General features: G+C 47.9%; 1 protein-coding gene across 1 annotated transcript; it reads right to left on the bottom strand.

The window, feature by feature from the left end:
* Window positions 1-3,636: 3,636 nt before the first annotated feature.
* CHCT1 (CHD1 helical C-terminal domain containing 1) lies at window positions 3,637-15,117 on the bottom strand. Its single transcript, XM_010339702.3, has 6 exons — window positions 15,052-15,117; window positions 11,942-12,043; window positions 11,519-11,694; window positions 11,046-11,145; window positions 7,866-8,061; window positions 3,637-3,850 (listed from the first exon to the last, which is right to left on the bottom strand). Exons 1-6 carry the CDS (start codon window positions 15,100-15,102, stop codon window positions 3,765-3,767), a joined length of 711 nt encoding a protein of 236 aa, XP_010338004.1. The 5' UTR covers window positions 15,103-15,117; the 3' UTR covers window positions 3,637-3,764.
* Between the last annotated feature and the right edge of the window lie 1,429 nt (window positions 15,118-16,546).

Below are 16,546 nucleotides of genomic sequence, written 5' to 3'. Positions count from 1 at the left end.
ATTGCCTTTTTGTACTCCAGGGGTAGCAAGTTACAGAGGCTACAAGGGTCACAAAGGTGATCTAAATGAGTGAAAAGGGACAGTGTGGAAGGCAACAGGGAGGGGTGTGAACTGTGGTGAATGGAAAGCATATCTGTGAAGCCTACACAGCTCCTTCTCAGCCCAAGCCCGTCGTCATGTGCAAATGCAGGCCCAAGTGTGGGCAGTTTTTACAAGAAGCCAGAAATCTGTTATTTTTAATGTGAGATATACCAAGTTCTGATATTGGCAACTAATTTTTTAAATGTCTTTCTTTCTTTTTCTTTCTTTCTTTCTTTCCTTCCTTCCTTCTTTCTTTCCTTCTTTCCTTCCTTTCTTTTTTTAATTGAGACAGAGTCTTGCTCTGTTGCCCAGGCTGGAGTGCAGTGGTGAAATCTCAGCTCACTGCAACCTCTACCCCCACCAGGCTGACATGGTTTAACTTCATATCCCTACCCAAATCTCACCTCTAATTGTAATAATCCCCACATGTTGTGGGAGGGACGCAGTGGGAAGTAATTGAATCATGGGGGTGGGTTTTTTTCTATGCTGTTCTCGTGATAGTGAATAAGTCTCATGAAATCTGATGGTTTTATAAAGGGTAGTTCCCCTGCATATACTCTTGCCTACTGCCATGTAAGACATGACTTTCTTTACTCCTCATTCACCTTTGGCATGATCGTGAGGCCTCCCCAGCCCTGTGGAACTGTGAGTCAATTACATCTCTTTCCTTTATAAATTACTCAGTCTCTGGTATGTCTTTATTAGCAACATGAGAGCAGACTAATAGAGTGAATTGGTACTGGGTAGTGGGGTGCTGCACACAACAGGAGAGCCCCAGACCTGTCTCAGGAAAAGAGTTTTTTTCCTGGTGCTGAAAATGTGGAAGTGACCTTGGAACTGGGTAACAGACGAGGTTGGAACAGTTTGGAGGGCTCAGAAGAAGATAGAAAAATGTGAGAAAGTTTAGAACTTCCTAGAGACTTTTGAATGACTTTGATCAAAATGCTGATAGTGCTATGGAAGATGAAGTCCAGACTGAGGTGGTCTCAGATGGAGATGAGCAACTTGTTGGGAACTGGAGCAAGGTGACTCTTGCTATGCTTTAGCAAAGAGACACTTGCCCCTGTGGCAAATGCCCCTGCCCTAGAGATTTGTGGAACTTTGAACTTGAGAGAGATGATTTAGGGCATCTGGCAAAAGAAATTTCTAAGCTGCAAAGCATTCAGAAGGTAATTTGGGTACTGTTAAAAGCATTCAGTTTTATGTTTTCACAACAATATGGTTTGGAATTAGAACTTACATGTAAAAGGGAAGCAGAGCATAAAAGTTCACAAAATTTGAAGCCTGATGGTGTGATAGAAAAGAAAATTTCGTTTTCTGGGGAGAAATTCAAGCTGGCAGCAGAAATTGGCATAAGTAAGGAGGAACCAAATGCTAACCCCCAAGACAACGGGGAAAATGTCTCCAGGGCATGTCAGAGACCTCCCCGGAAGCCCTCCCATCACAGGCCCAGAGGTCTAGGAGAAAAGAAAAGTTTTCCTGAGACAGGTCTGGGGCTCCCCTGCTGTGTGCAGCCTCAGGATTTGATGTCCTGCATCCCAGTTGCTCCAGTGTTGCTAAAGGGTACAGCCTGGGCCATAGCTTCAGAAGGTGCAAGCCCCACGCCTTGGCAGCTTCCACATGGTGTTAAGCTTGTGGGTGCCAGAAGTCAAGAATTGAGGTTTGCAAACTTCCACTTAGATTTCAGAGGATGTATGGAAATGCTTGAATGTCCAGGCAGATGTATGCAGCAGGGGTGGAGCCTTCATGGCAAACCTCTGCCAGGGCAGTGTGGAGGGGAAATGTAGGATGGGAGGCTCCACACAGAGTTCCCACTGGGGCAGTGCCAAGTGGAGCTGTCAGAAGAGGGCCACTGCCCTCCAGACCCCAGAATGGTAGATCCACCAACAGCTCACTGTATACCTAGAAAAGCTGCATACAATCAATGCCTGTGAAAGCAGCCAAGAGTGAGGCTGTATCCTGCAAAGCCTCAGGGCCAGAGCTGCCCAAGACCACGGGAACCTACCTGTTCCATCAACATAACCTGGATGTGAGACATAGAGTCAAAGGAGATCATTTTGGAACTTTAATATTTGACTGCCCTATAGGATTTCAGACTTGCATGGGGCAGGTAGCCTCTTCGTTTTGCCCAATTTCTCCCATTTGGAATGAGTTGATTTACCCAATACCTGCACCCCATTGTATCTAGGAAGTAACTAACTTGCTTTTGATTTTACAGATTCATAGGTGAGAGGGACTTGCCTTGTCTCAGATGAGACTTTGGACTTGGACTTTGGGTTAATGCTGAAATGAGTTAAGACTTTGGGGAACTATTGTGAAGGCATGATTGGTTTTGAAATGTGAAGATGTGAGATTTGGAAAGGGCTGGGGCCGAATGATATAGTTTGGCTCTGTGTCCCCACCCAAATCTCACCTCTAATTGTAATAATCCCCACATGCTGTAGGAGGGACCCAGGGGGCGGTAACTGAATCAATAGGGGTAGGTTTTTTTCCGTGCTGTTTTCATGGTAGTGAATAAGTCTCATGAGATCAGATGGTTTTATAAAGGGGAGTTCCCCTCCACACGTTGTCTTGCCTGTTGCCATGTAAGATGTGACTTTGCTCCTCATTTGCTTTCTGCCAAGATTATGAGGCCTCCCCAGCCACGTGAAACTGTGAGTCAATTAAACCTCTTTCCTTTATAAATTTCCCAGTCTCAGGTATGTCTTTATTAGTAGCGTGAGAAAAGACTAACATGAGTTCAAGCGATTCTCCCACCTCGGCCTCCTGAGTAGCTGGAGCCACAGATGCGTGCCACTATGACCAGCTAATTTTTTTGTAGAGATGCGGTTTTGCCATGGTGCCCTGACCAGTCTGAAAATCCTGCACTCAAAGGATCCTCCCACCTCAGCCTCCCAAAGTGCTGGGATTACAGGCATCAGCCACCATGCCTGGCCTTAAAATGTTTAAACAAGTAGAATATGACCAGGGACAAACAATCAGTGGCCTTACTTTAGTGCACAGGCTGCAGATTTGTGACTGCTGGCTCGAGCCACCATGTTAGCTAAGACCGTCGGTGTTGTTTCCTCTTTGGTCTCCTGCCTCTAGCCTCGCTGTCTTCCGTGCACCTTGCTCACGGTCACCAGAGCATCTCCCCAGTGCCCTCATCAACCCATTTATTCCACTGCTTGATACCTCCCTTGCTACTGCCCATCCCAAGCTACCGACAGAATGAAGCCCAGACAATGCAGGTAGGCTGCCAGGCTTGCCATTCTCGGACCCCAGGCTCCCTCCCTCCCCACCTGTGCACTCCCCCCACAGACGCCCAGCTGCTTTGTTACCTCCTCCGAGGCCTGCCTCAGTCACCTGTATTTACCCTGCCATCATGTCTTTTCTGTGTCTGTCTGCTTCACTTGACTGTGATTGTCCTTGACACAAGTGACCATATCTTATTCATCCATGCATATGTGGGCCACCTGCCACTTAGGTGGCTGGCAAGTATTTTTTAAACAAATTAAAAATAATGACTGTTAGTCAAGTAAAGTAGAACTGTCATAAGAATGTTTATTTCCCACCTCATTGATTTCTGATTAAGACCTGAGCATCCTTTTAATAAGGATAATTTTCTTTTTTTCCCTTTTTGGTCCCCATTTCCCATGCTCTGAGAGCCAGGGTGAGCTGGCCTCTTGTCCCAGCAGATCTTCTTATGGGTCAGTCCCTGGAGTTTCTGGGACTTCCTTTATCCTCCTTCTCTTGAGTGTTGATGTTTGAGAAAGTTTCCTTAAAGAATCTGAAAAAGGGAAGGTCAGAGACAGTCCCAGTGACATCATAAATGGTAAGTTATTTCAGTCTGTAATACATGGGGGGTGTGGTAGGGGCAGAGAGGAAGAATAGTAAAATTTTATATAACTTCCAACCTATATATCACTTAGTCTTTTCTCACGGAAACGCTGTAGAGAGATGGCATTGTCCCCAGTTTAGGTATAGGGTAAAACAATGACCTACCCAGAGTCTTACAGCAAGTTAGGGGAAGAGTCAGGGCAAGACCCAAGTTTCCTTGACCTCTGGGTCCAGTCTCGGATTCTTCCTTACTCCTTTCTCAGGCCTGATGACCCAATTCCCAATACTGTTTACAAACCCCACCGCCAAGTTTAAATTAAAAATTAACTTTATGGCCAGGCACAGTGGCTCATGCCTGTAATTGCAGCACTTTGGGAAGCTGAGGTAGGTGGATCATTTGAGGTCAGGAGTTTGAGACCCACCTGGCCATCTCTACTAAAAATACAAAAATTAGCCAGGCATGGTGGCACACACCTGTAATCTCAACTATTTGGGAGGCTGAGGCGGGAGAATTGCTTGAACCAGGGATGCCAAGGTTGCAGTGAGCTGAGATCGCACCACTACACTCCAGCCTGGGCCACAGAGTGAGACTCTGTCTCAAAAAAAGTAAATAATTAAATAACTGACTTTATGAACATAGTGCCAAAGAAACACCACATAGGTTATTTTCATTATAAGGACAGACTTGGTGAATCATCTCACCCCCATTCCTGTGGGTCCATGAGATCTTTTGTGCTTTGTCAGGTAATAATGGGAAGAACATAACCTCATCTCTTATGTAGCCTAGCCAAAAACACGAACCCATGAAGACTTTCAAGTCCTGTTTATAGAGGAACGAGCTAAAAGATGTCAAAAGGAAGCAACAGGGAATAAATTAGGAAGGAGAACATTCTGCTGAATAATGGCCTCATCTTTTCAGCAGGTCAGGGATGGGGGGAAAAAAAAAAAAAGAACTTTCTTAGGTTTAAAAATTTAAGAGACTTGACCAGGTGAAATGCATGCTTTGAGAAGCCAGTACAAATGTTATGTTTGGCTGTTGGGAAAATGTGAATACAAAATATTTAGTCCGGCTATTAGATGAAATGAAAATATTGATGTGGAAATGTTGATTTGGGACCAGGCATGGTGGCTCATGCCTGTAATCCCTGCACTTTGAGAGGTGGAGGCAGGTGGATCTCTTGATCCCAGGTATCCAAGAGCAGGCTGGGCAACGTGGCAAAACTCCATCTCTACAAAAAATAAAAAAATTACCCAGGCACGGTGGTGTGCATCTGTAGTCCCAGCTACTTGGGAGCCTGAGGCAAGAGAATCGCTTGACCCAGCAGGTGGAGGTTGCAGTGAGCTGAGATCAAGCCACGGCACTCCAGCCTAGGTGCCAGGACTGAAAAACCCGTCTCAAAAAAAAGAAAAAGAAAAAAGAAAGGTTGATATCATTAACTTTAAGCAACTCCAGGCCAGGCACCGTGGCTCATGTCTGTAACCCTAGCACTCGGAGACCAAGGCAGATGGATTACCTGAGGTCTGGAGTTCAAGACCAGCCTGACCAATATGATGAAACCCTGTCTCTACTAAAAATACAAAACTTAGCCAGGCATGGTAGCATGTGCCCTAATCCTAGCTACTCAGGAGACTGAGACAGGAGAATCACTTGAACCCAGGAGGCAGAGGTTGCAGTGAGCCGAGATTGTGCCATTGCACTCCAACCTGGCAACAAGAGTGAAACTCCATCTAAAAAAAAAAAACAAAAAAAAAAAAAAAAAAAAAAACTCCAAATCAAAATCACATGTACAGCATGATCTCATTTTACTTAAAAAATATATATTTAGGCCAGGCGTGGTGGCTCATGCCTGTAATCACAGCACTTTGGGAGACCAAGACAGGTGGCTCACTTGAGGTCACGAGTTTGAGACCAGCCTGACCAACATGGTGAAACCCATCTCTACTAGAAGTACAAAATTAGCCAGGCATGGTGGCAGGTGCCTGTAATCCCAGCTACTTGAGAGGCCAAGGCAGGAAAATTGCTTGAACCTGGGAGGCGGAGGTTCTGTGAGCCAAGGTCATGGCCTTACTCCAGCCTGGGCAACAAGAGCAAAACTCCATCTCAATAAAAAATAAAATACATATATTTATGACTGGGCGCAATGGCTCATGCCTATAATCCCAGCACTTTGGGAGGCCAAGGCAGGTGGATCACGAGGTCAAGAGAGCGAGGCTATCCTGGCCAACATGGTGAAACCCCGTCTCTACTAAAAATACAAAAATTACCTGGGCATGGTGGTGCGAGCCTGTAGTCCTAGCTACTGGGGAGGCTGAGGCAGAAGAATAGCTTGAACCTGGGAGGTGGAGGTTGCAGTGAGCCCAGATCACACTACTGCACTCCAGCCTGGAGACACAGCGAGACTCCGTCTCAAAAAAAAAAAAAAAAAAAAAAAAAAAAAAAAAAAAAATATATATATATATATATATATATATATACACACACACACACACATTTAAAAGATTTGGAAAGTTAATAGTGATGATGACAATGTGATGTTTACATTTCCTTATTTTTGCATACCTGTATAATCAAATTTTCTGTTTATATTTATAGTACTAAAAACGTTATTAATTTTAATAAATGCATGAAAACCCATCGTCCAAGGCTTTCTCCTGTTACTTCCCTCCTTGCATCTCTCCGACCTGCCCTTCCATTCACCGCCAAATCCAGGCCGTCTACTGGCCGCCCTTCACCTTTGCACTTCCTTTCTTTCATCCACATCCTTATCCTTTTCTTTAAAGCCTGTCTCAAATTTACCCCCTCCAGGCAGCTTGTCTTGATTGATACATCCTTTGCCCTGTGGCCTCAGACAGCTGTTTGTAAAAGGGAGATAATACCACCTATCTCATCAGGATGATAAAGGGGTTGAGTGAAATTAACAGATACAAAGCCCCTGGTACAGAGATAAACCATTCCAGAAGCCCAGAGCTCACGTTCCTCATCTGAGTCATGAACTGCTTGGGCCAGAGCATCTTAGTTGTGGATTGGTCTTCATTCTCTTGTATGTTTACATCCTCAATTTAAACAGGACCGGCCAGACTCAGTGGCTCACATCTGTAATCCCAGCACTTTGGGAGGCCGTGGTGGGCAGATCACTCGAAGTCAGGAGTTCGGGACCAGCCTGGCCAACATGGCAAGACCCCCCTCCCCGCCCCCGCAACTACTAAAAATACAAAAGCTGGGCATGGTGGTGCACACCTGTAATACCAGCTACTTGGGAGGCTGAGGCAGTACCCGGTACTCACTTGAACCCAGAAGGCGGAGGTTGCAGTGAGCCAAGATCGAGCTACTGCACTCCAGCCAGGGTGACAGAGTGAGACTTCATCTCAAACAAACAAGCCAAACCTAAAAAATAATAATAAAATAAGGCCAGGCGCAGTGCCTCACGCCTAGTAATCCCAGCAGTTTGGGAGGCCGAGGTGGGTGGATTGCCTGAGCTCAGGACTAAGACCAGCCTGGGAAACACAGTGAAACCCAGTCTCTACTAAAAATACAAAAATTAGCTGGGCAAGGTGGCAGGCACCTGTAATCCCAGCTACTCAGGAGGCTGAGGTAGGAGAATCACTTGGATCCAGGAGTCAGAGGTTGCAGTGAGCCAAGATTTCACCACTGCGCTCCAGCCCTGGCGACAGAGCAAGACTTCATCTCAAGTAAATAAATAAAATAAAATAAAAAACCTTTCTATATTGAACACACCTGGTGAAGAGGAGAGCTTAAAAAAAAAAAAAAAAGAGACAAAGTGGAGAAGGAGAAGAAAAGATGGACAGGAAGGAAAAGGCAGGGTGAAGATGCAAAGGAGGGAAGAGGAACTTGTCAGGCTCCAGGCAGACGCTCCTGGCTATTTGAGTCTACTCTTGGGAAACACCCAGACACCACTCACAAATCCGTGGGCCCAGGCATCACCCCAGCAGCAAATGGGCATTACCTCTCTCGACATGGTCCTGGGATGTCTGCTCCCCAGGCAGGGAGCTCCCTTGAGCTGGGGCCTGCATCTTGGACAGCCGCTCCTTCACGCTGCTGATGTCTCCACGCAACCCCCAGGCATCACAGAGCTTGGGCAGACTGTCTTCCTGGTCGGCCAGCAAGGATCTCTCTGGTGCATCCGAGGGGTACAATGCCGCCTGCCATGGAGGCTCCGTGTTAAGGAGAGTGTTAGGAGAGGGTGGGACCTGAATCTTAGAGTCCCGGCCCTGTGTTGGTTGAGAAATGCTGAGATCTGGCTGCCCCTCACACTTCCCTAACCAAAAGGTAGGAATCACAGATGTGGAAGAGGAAGGACCTTGAGGACATGGAGGCAAGCTGCCAGTGGTGTCTTCTTGGGTTGTCCTTTATTTTCAGATCAGAGCTTCCATCTCTTTTTGGAATTGCAGTGTCTTACCGGTTTGTTTGCAGCGAAACATTTGTTTTAAAGACCTAACTTAGCAAAAATTAAATTGGGAGCCTTTGTAAGCTTTGAGTCTGTTTAAAAAAATAAAATTTTCATAAAATTGAGAGCCTGAATTTTGAAATTAAAATTCAAAGAATATGTGTGTGTGTGTGTGTGTGTGTGTGTGTGTGTGTATAAAATAAATTTTTCAGCCGGGCGCAATGACTCATGCCTGTAGTCCTTTGGGAGGCCAAGGTGGGCAGATCACTTGAGGTCAGGAGTTTGAGACCAGCCTGGCCAACATGGTGAAATCCTGTCTCTACTAAAAACACAAAAATTAGCCCGGTGTGGTGGTGCTTGCCTGTAATCCAAGCTACTCAGGCTGAGGCAGGAGAATCACTTGAACCTGGGAAATGGAGGTTGCAGTGAGCTGAGATCACGCTATTGCACTCCAGCCTGGGAGACAAGAGCGAAACTGTCTTGGAGAAAAAAAAAAAAAATTCAGGGCAGTGAAATTCAGGAATCTAGAAATCAGTTGAGTGGCAGCTCCTTGCAATCAGAAAAGAGATCACTGAAATGATCTAGTCATTACATGCCCAGAGGAAGAAATAGATGCAGAGGCGGGGGCCTGGTTCCAGCCGCCCTGCCTGAGTGTGACAGGAAGGAGTGGTTAGAGCGCAGCTCTCATCCCAGCTGTTGGAGGCTGAACTTGGCCTCTTCCTTCCTACTTGGTATAAGGACTGCGACAAATTACCTTACTTGCTGCAGACAATAATCCTAATGACCACTTATGGTTACTTTTGAATATTGAAGAAACACAAAGTGCCTGGCACAAAGAATGCCTTTATAACTGTTTTATCTATGATGATTATTCTGGACTGGTGGTTCTTTTTGAGACGGAGTTTCGCTCTTGTTACCCAGGCTGGAGTGCAATGGCACGATCTCGGCTCACCGCGACCTCCGCCTCCTGGGTTCAGGCAATTCTCTCCTGCCCCAGCCTCCTGAGCAGCTGGGATTACAGGCACGCGCAACCATGCTCAGCTAATTTTTTTTGTATTTTTAGTAGAGACGGGGTTTCACCAGGATGGTCTCGATCTCTTGACCTCGTGATCCACCTGCCTCGGCCTCCCAAAGTGCTGGGATTACAGGCTTAAGCCACCGCACCCGGCCTGGACTGGTGGTTCTTAAAATGTGCTTTGTAAACCCCCAGGAGTCCGTGCAATATTTTGACCTCAGGGACCTCCTGAAACCAATGGATTCTAATGAAGCCTAGTATGAAAAGTTCATTGATATGAATCTGAAAAGGCTACATATTGTATGACCGCAACTATATGACATTCTGAGAAAGCAAAACTACAGAGACAGTGAACCTAAGATCAGTGATTGCCAGGGGGTTGGGAGTAGGAGGGCAGGGACAAATAGATGGAGCATAGGGGGTTTTAGGACCGTATGATACAGTGTATGAGGACGTGTATATGGAACTCTTTCATATTATACTGTAATGGTAGATACATGTCATCATACATTTGGCAAAACCTATATATAGCCTATACAACATGAAGCGGGTGCCCTACTGTGAACTGTGGACTTTAGCTAATAATAATGTATCAATATTAGGTCATCAGTTGTAACAAAGGTACCACTCTAATGCAAGATGCCAATAATTAGGGAAATGGGGAGAGGGGAAGAGTAGACAGGAACTGTATACTTTTTCTTTTTCTTTTTCTTTTTCTTTTTCTTTTTTTTTTTTTTTGAGATGGAGTCTCGCTCTGTTGCCCAGGCCAGAATGCAGTGGTGCAATCTCAGCTCACTGCAACCTCTGATTCCCGGGTTCAAGTGATTCTCCTGCCTCAGCCCCCTGAGTAGCTGGGACTACAGGCACGGGCCACCATACCCAGCTAATTTTTGTATTTGTAGTAGAGACAGGGGTTTCACCATGTTGGCCAGGATGGTCTCAATCTCTTGACGTTATGATCCACCTGCCTTGGCCTCTCAAAGTGCTGGGATTACAGGCGTAAGCCATTGCACCTGGCCTCTTTCCACTTAGTTTTTCTGTAAACTTTAAACTGCTATTTAAAAAAAAGTCTAGGCTGGGGGAAAAAAATAACTAGCTGAAACAGGGAAGAGGTGAAAGCACCTCTCTCTCTCAGACGTGCCTACCAATGCCAGGTCAGTTTAGCACTGCCATAGTCATAGTTGGAAGTTGTGACCCCTTTCCATGGCAATAACCCAGAAGTACCACCCTTTTTCTAATAAATTCTGAATAACCACCCCATAATTTGCATGTAATTAAAAGTGGGGCTAAGTCTGAGCAGAGAACTGCCCCTGAGCTGCCACTCTGGGCACACTGCCTGCAGGGCAGCCGCGCTCTGCCAGGAGCAGGATCTCTGCGGCTACTCTGCATGGCCACTGCCATGCAAGCTGCTGTTTAATACCTCTGGCTCACCCTTGAATTCTTTCCTGGGCAAAACCAAGAACTTTTCCGGGCTAAGCCCCAGTTTGGAGGCTCGCCTGCTATGGATTAAATACATATGGAGAGTTTGATGCTGAGCCTCAGCCTCTTCAGCTCACTCTGCCCAGGGCAGGGGTAAAGGTTGAGCAGCAGAGTCTTGCCCTGGCAGTGTGCCCTGGGAAGGAGCAGAGGGGCTCTGGGTGTGCCAGTCCCAGGCCTTCCCCAGAGTCTAAGGACGCCCCAACCAATCCTCAGCTGTGTCCAGGAAGAACTGTCCCATGCCTCACCAGGAACTTGGCCGGCTGGTTGTTCTTGGTGTATTTGTAAAGTCGGCAAAGCTGCTTTGCTTCCAGCTCTGAGAAGAGGGAGACGAACCGCCAGAGCATCCTGTAAGAGAGAGGCCCCAGGCTGGGGAGGTGGAGCACAGTGCTTTCTCCCTCCAGCATCCATCTCCGGGGCAGGACCCACCCAGGAGAATATGGGCCACATGTCCCTTCAGGGTTTGGGGTTGGGGGGATGGAGGGGTGGAGATCTGCCCGAACTTGAATATCCTGTCCTGGTGGTCAGCGCCTGCAGCCAGTTACTCAATCAGAGCCAAGGTGCCGTCAGGGCTGCCCTGAGTGACTAAGAGCTCTCTCCACCCCTCCAGGCTCCTGACTCCTCCACATAAAGATGAAGGACCTAGGGATCGACTAAGGTGTCCCCTTGAATGGAGCAGGGTGTCCCAGGAGTAGTATAGGGAGCAAAGGGCCTGCCCTACTTTCTCCAGTGTTTGATTTCCCAGGCTCGGCAGTAATGCTGCAGAAAGGTGTTGACGTGGTCCCCTAGGACCATAAGGCTCTGCTTCATGTCCTTCAGCTTCTTCTTCTTGGAAAGGTCCCCGGGCAGGTGCAACTTTCGCAGGAACTTCTTCAGTGGTCTTAGGTATTCTTTACACTGAGGAGGCAACAGGTGAGGCGAGGGGCCGTCCCAGGTATTCAGCAGACCCGTGTGGCCACAGCCTTCAGTGGCGAGGTGCTGCGTGTTTCGGGAGGTGGCTCCGGTGCACCTCTCACCCCACGTCCTTCCCAAGGGTAAGAAAGTGGGGCAATGCACTGTGGGTTTGAGGCCTGCCATTTCCTGACTCAGCCTTCCTGGCCAATGGGGCAAAGGGGACAGGGTTCCAGGCAGGCCGTTTACTCACAATTTTGAAGGTGTCCTGATCCAGGCCCTTGGCATAGCGCAGGAGTGAGTCTCTGGCAGGGCTGGCGCTGGAGCTTGTCTCTAGGCAGGGTGCATTTGTCACCTGGGAGGAGGCAGGGGGCACTCAGCCAGGGGTTTGGACCGTGACTCCTGCGGGCAGTGCTGGGCAAGGACTGGCCCAAATGGCAGTCAAAGCCTTTCTCCGTCGCCCTCTGACCTTCTGGACCCAGCAGTGATGTGAGTGAGCCTTGGGCAAAGAAACTCATCTCTGAAAGTCTCTGCTTAAAAAACCTAGAATATTCTACCTCTTTCTTTTATAATAATCATAGCATATTCTACTAGGTAACTTTGCAAAGCACCTGATAAACATTAACCCACTTTATTCTCCCACAAATTCTGTCAGGTTAGATGTTATATGACCAACAGGTTTATAGGCCTGCTGGACAGTCACAGTCCAATATATGAAGACAACAAAAGTTGCAGCAGACCAGCCTGGGCAATATAGTGAGACCTTGTCTCTACAAAAAATATAAAAATTAGCCAGGCATGGTGGCATGCCCTGTGGTCCCAGCTACCCAGGAGGCTGAGGTGGGAGGACTGCTTGTGCCCAGGAGGTGAAGGTTGTAGTGAGCCAAGATCACATCACTGTGAGAGAGATTTTATTGATCGTTGGGTGCTCAGTGAGGAGACGGAAAGAGACCCCTCCTGAAGGAGTTCTGGACTGGGGTTTTTAAGGAGATCATGGAGAGGGAGGGATTGAAAAAACTGGGGTCATTGATTGGTCAACGTCAGGGGGATGAAATTATGAGGATGTGGAAACTGTATTCTTTGGTGAATTAGGTTTTTGAAGGGTTCCTTAGACCATCTGGCATCTGTAGTTTTACTGGTGTGTAGGACCTGAAATAGTATTTTAGAGAGCAAACTTAATGCTTTGTAATGTTAGAGCTGTTACCTACAGAGCAGTTAAGGGAATATCATCTTGTAACAGGGTCTGTGGAATTCTTTTTATTTATTTATTTTATGAGACAGAGTTTCACTCTATCACTCAGGCTGGAGTATAGTGGTGGAATCTCGGCTCACTTCAACCTCCGCCTCCTGGGTTCAAGAGTGATTCTCCTGCCTCAGCCTCCCGAGTAGCTGGGATTACAGGTGTGCACTACCACATCTGGCTAATTTTTGTATTTTTAGTAGAGACGACATTTCACCGCGTTGGCCAGGCTGGTCTCAAACTCCTGACCTCAAGTGATCCACCCGCCTCAGCCTCCCAAAGTGCTGGGATTACAGTTGTGAGCTAACGTGCCTGGCTGGGTATATGGAATTCTAAGGAAACAGGCACCAAAGAACTCTAAGGAAGTGGGTCAGAGCACAGGCTGACCTCATGACTCATGCTGAATGGGCTGCAAGCTCAGTTTATTTTCATTTTTCCCCTCTTTTTTTATCTGGTTAATTTTACACAGTTTCAGTATCATTCACCCTGGTTACACATGAGAACAATGGGGCATCAGAAGTTTTAAGCGACTGCTTGGGGGAATGAGCAGGGATTGATTTACTCACTCACTCAAATGTTTGCTGACTGCATCAGGCTGGGCCCATTTCTTTGCATCCCTAGCCTTTACCATCATGTCACATGACTTACCATCATGTCACACATACCATGTGACATGATGCTAAAGGCTAGGGATGCAAAGAAATGGGCCCAGCCTAATGTGTGGCCCCTCCAAATCTCATATTGAAATGTGATGCCCAGTGTTGGAGGTGGGGTCTGGTGGGAGGTGTTTGGGTTATGGGGGTGGATCCTTCATGAATGGGCTTGGTTCCCTCCCTGCCCTAACCAGGCAAGTTCTCACTCTGTCAGTTAATGTGAGAGCTGAGCGGTAACAAGGCCTGCCACGTCCTCCTCTCTCTCTCTCTTGCTTGCTGTCTCACCAAGTGACAAGCCTGCTCCCCCTTCATCTCCTGCCATGCTTGTAAGCTTCCTGAGGCTCAGAAGCAGATTCTGGCACCATGCTTTGTGTATTGCCTGCAGAACTGTGAGCCAAATAAACCTTTTTTATTTATAAATTGCCTAGTCTTAGGTATTCCTCTATAGGAATGCAAAATAGACTAATAAACCGTGCCTCTAATGAGCATTCAAAAAAAGTGGGCGCTGGTGATGACGAGAAAGAACCTTTGACTGCAAAAGTGGAGCAAACGAAGCTGAAAACTAGGCCAGACATGGTGGCTCATGCCTGTAATCCCAGCACTTCGGGAGGCTGAGGTGGGCGGATTACTTGAACCCAGAAGTTCAAGACCAGCATGGCCAACATGGCAAAACCCAATTTCTACCAAAAATACCAAAAAATCAGCTAAGTGTGGTGATGAGCACCTGTAATCTCATCTACTTGGGAGGCTGGGGCAGGAGAATTGCAGGAACCCAGGAGGCGGAGGTTGTGGTGAGCCAAAATTGAGCCACTGCACTCCAGCCTGGGTGACAGAGCAAGACCCTGAAAAGAGAGAGAGAGAGAGAGAGAGAGGAGAGAGAGAGAGAGAGAACAGAGAGAGAGAGAAAGCAAGCAAGCTGAACAGCAGTTGACAAAGTGACTGGTGAAGTAAAACTAGGAGTCAGAACTGGATTTGCACCTCACCTTTCAAAAGCTGCTCAGAAAAGTACGAATTCTGGTCTGTGTTCAGGGAGAACAAGGAAGATCCATATCCAGACCAGTCTGAAGGGAAAGGCCAGGAGAAAGGGAGAGAGTGCAGAGAGAGGAGATGTGACACAGGCTCCTCCAGGTCCTAGAGACACAGGACTCTGGCAGATCAACTCCCTCAATCACAGCACACACACCACACAGCCACACACACAGGCCACATGAACATACGCATACATACTCTCAAGTCTTCATAACCAACAATGAGATGTGACCTCTTTCCCCATCATCTCACCAGGAAGGCAGTTCAGGCACAGACGTCTGAATGAATGAACATTCTTGTGCTTTAGGCCTCTTGCTGTCTCAGGTACCATACCATTGTTCTCCTCTTTCCTGAATTTCATGTTCTCTGCTTTCCAAAACCAGCCCCTCCGGGACCCTCCTTCCTTCCCTCCCTCCCTCCCTCCCTCACACTCCACTTCACCTTCTCCAGTGGCTTGTCCCCTTCACCCCCTTGCCCATCTGAGGCCTCCATCTCAGCAGGTGTGCCGGTAGGCTCCAGAGTGGCACTCCTCAGGTCCCCTCTGGCTTCTGACCTACCGCTTCTGTGACCTGGGCCTCTCAGGGAGTGGGCAAGTTGGCTTCAGAACTCGGAGCAAGACCATGGCAACTACCAACACAGAACCCAGCCCCCCACCGCTCCCATCACCTCGTTCTTAGGGGTGGCCACAGCCGGCTCCTCCAACTGGAATCTGGAGTAGGCAACCGAGCAAGGTGTGCGGGGTCGAGCCAGGGCTTTGGCAGAGCGCACAGCTGGCCAGGAGGGGCTGGCGTCCTTTCTCCCAAGAGTACCGTCAGATGCTGCTGATTCTGACACCTCCTGGTAAGGCTTTTGAACGCATTTTCCTTCACGTGTGCCATTCCTCCCTGCTGGGTTACGCCGTGAGGGGGCTCCCCGAGAGGAGGCACAGGGTTTAAACCTAAGATCCTTTTCTGATTCTGGACAGAGGCCTCGGGGGCGCCGAGAGGAAGGACACAGCGAGCCCGCATTGCCCCTGCGGCCTCCGGGAAGTTGTTACCAGACCCTCGGTACTGGGTGCTGGGTACCGGATGGGGTGTGTGTTTTGGGGGTGTGCAGAGATCCCCGCGTCTAGGGACTCATTCACCCTCCGCAGCAGCGTCCCCTCGCGTCCCCGGCGGCGCACGGCGGGGTCTCGGCGTTGAGAGACCGTTGCCGCCGCGGTTTCTCACTCGATCCACCGCTTCCAACTCTGAATTCCCTCTCCCTGACCTTCCTTCGTGCCCTCTGGGACCCGGGCCCTGTTGTCCCCACCCAGTGTGGCCCTCTTCTTCGCCTGCCTTGGCGGCAGTGCGCTGGAACCGCCGTCGGCCCGGGCTTCCCTTTGCCACCCAGCGGCCACCCCGGGCCCAGGACAGGGGCGTAGCGGCTTCAGGGCGGGTAGCCGGGAGGCCCGGGGCTTTGGAGGAGCCCTTTTGAGTCCGGAAACTTTTTAACAACTTCTCTACGCTAGCGTGTTCAGCAAACTTTTTTTTTTTTTTTTTTTTTTTTTGAGAGGAGGAATCTCTTCCACTTCTCCGCCTCCAACTGGAAGATCTGTTTGCTGAGCATTAATTCTGGATTATTTTGTGAGTATTAAGAAGGTTAATTATATTGGCTAGAGCAAGGGGAAAGGAACCTTACATACGTTTCTACTGGGCGTGAGATTGACAAACAATATGTTTTAAAGTATTTAAATGTGCATTCTCTGTGACTCACCAATTCTCCTTGTAGGAATTAGTCCTAAGGAGAGAAGATGAAGAAGACAGAATAGTGACAATTTGGAAACAACTGCAAGGTCACTAATAGAATATATAAATAATGCTATATATCCATAAAAACATTAAATACGCCGCTATATATCGGTTTATTGACATGGAAAACAGGGAATAAAACCATGTATGGTATGATTACATTTTTT

The sequence above is a fragment of the Saimiri boliviensis genome, chromosome 17, assembly GCF_048565385.1.
Source record: "Saimiri boliviensis isolate mSaiBol1 chromosome 17, mSaiBol1.pri, whole genome shotgun sequence".
Taxonomy (NCBI): domain Eukaryota; kingdom Metazoa; phylum Chordata; class Mammalia; order Primates; family Cebidae; genus Saimiri; species Saimiri boliviensis.
Note: the sequence above shows the minus strand (reverse complement) of the source record. Positions and strands in the feature narration are given on the sequence as shown.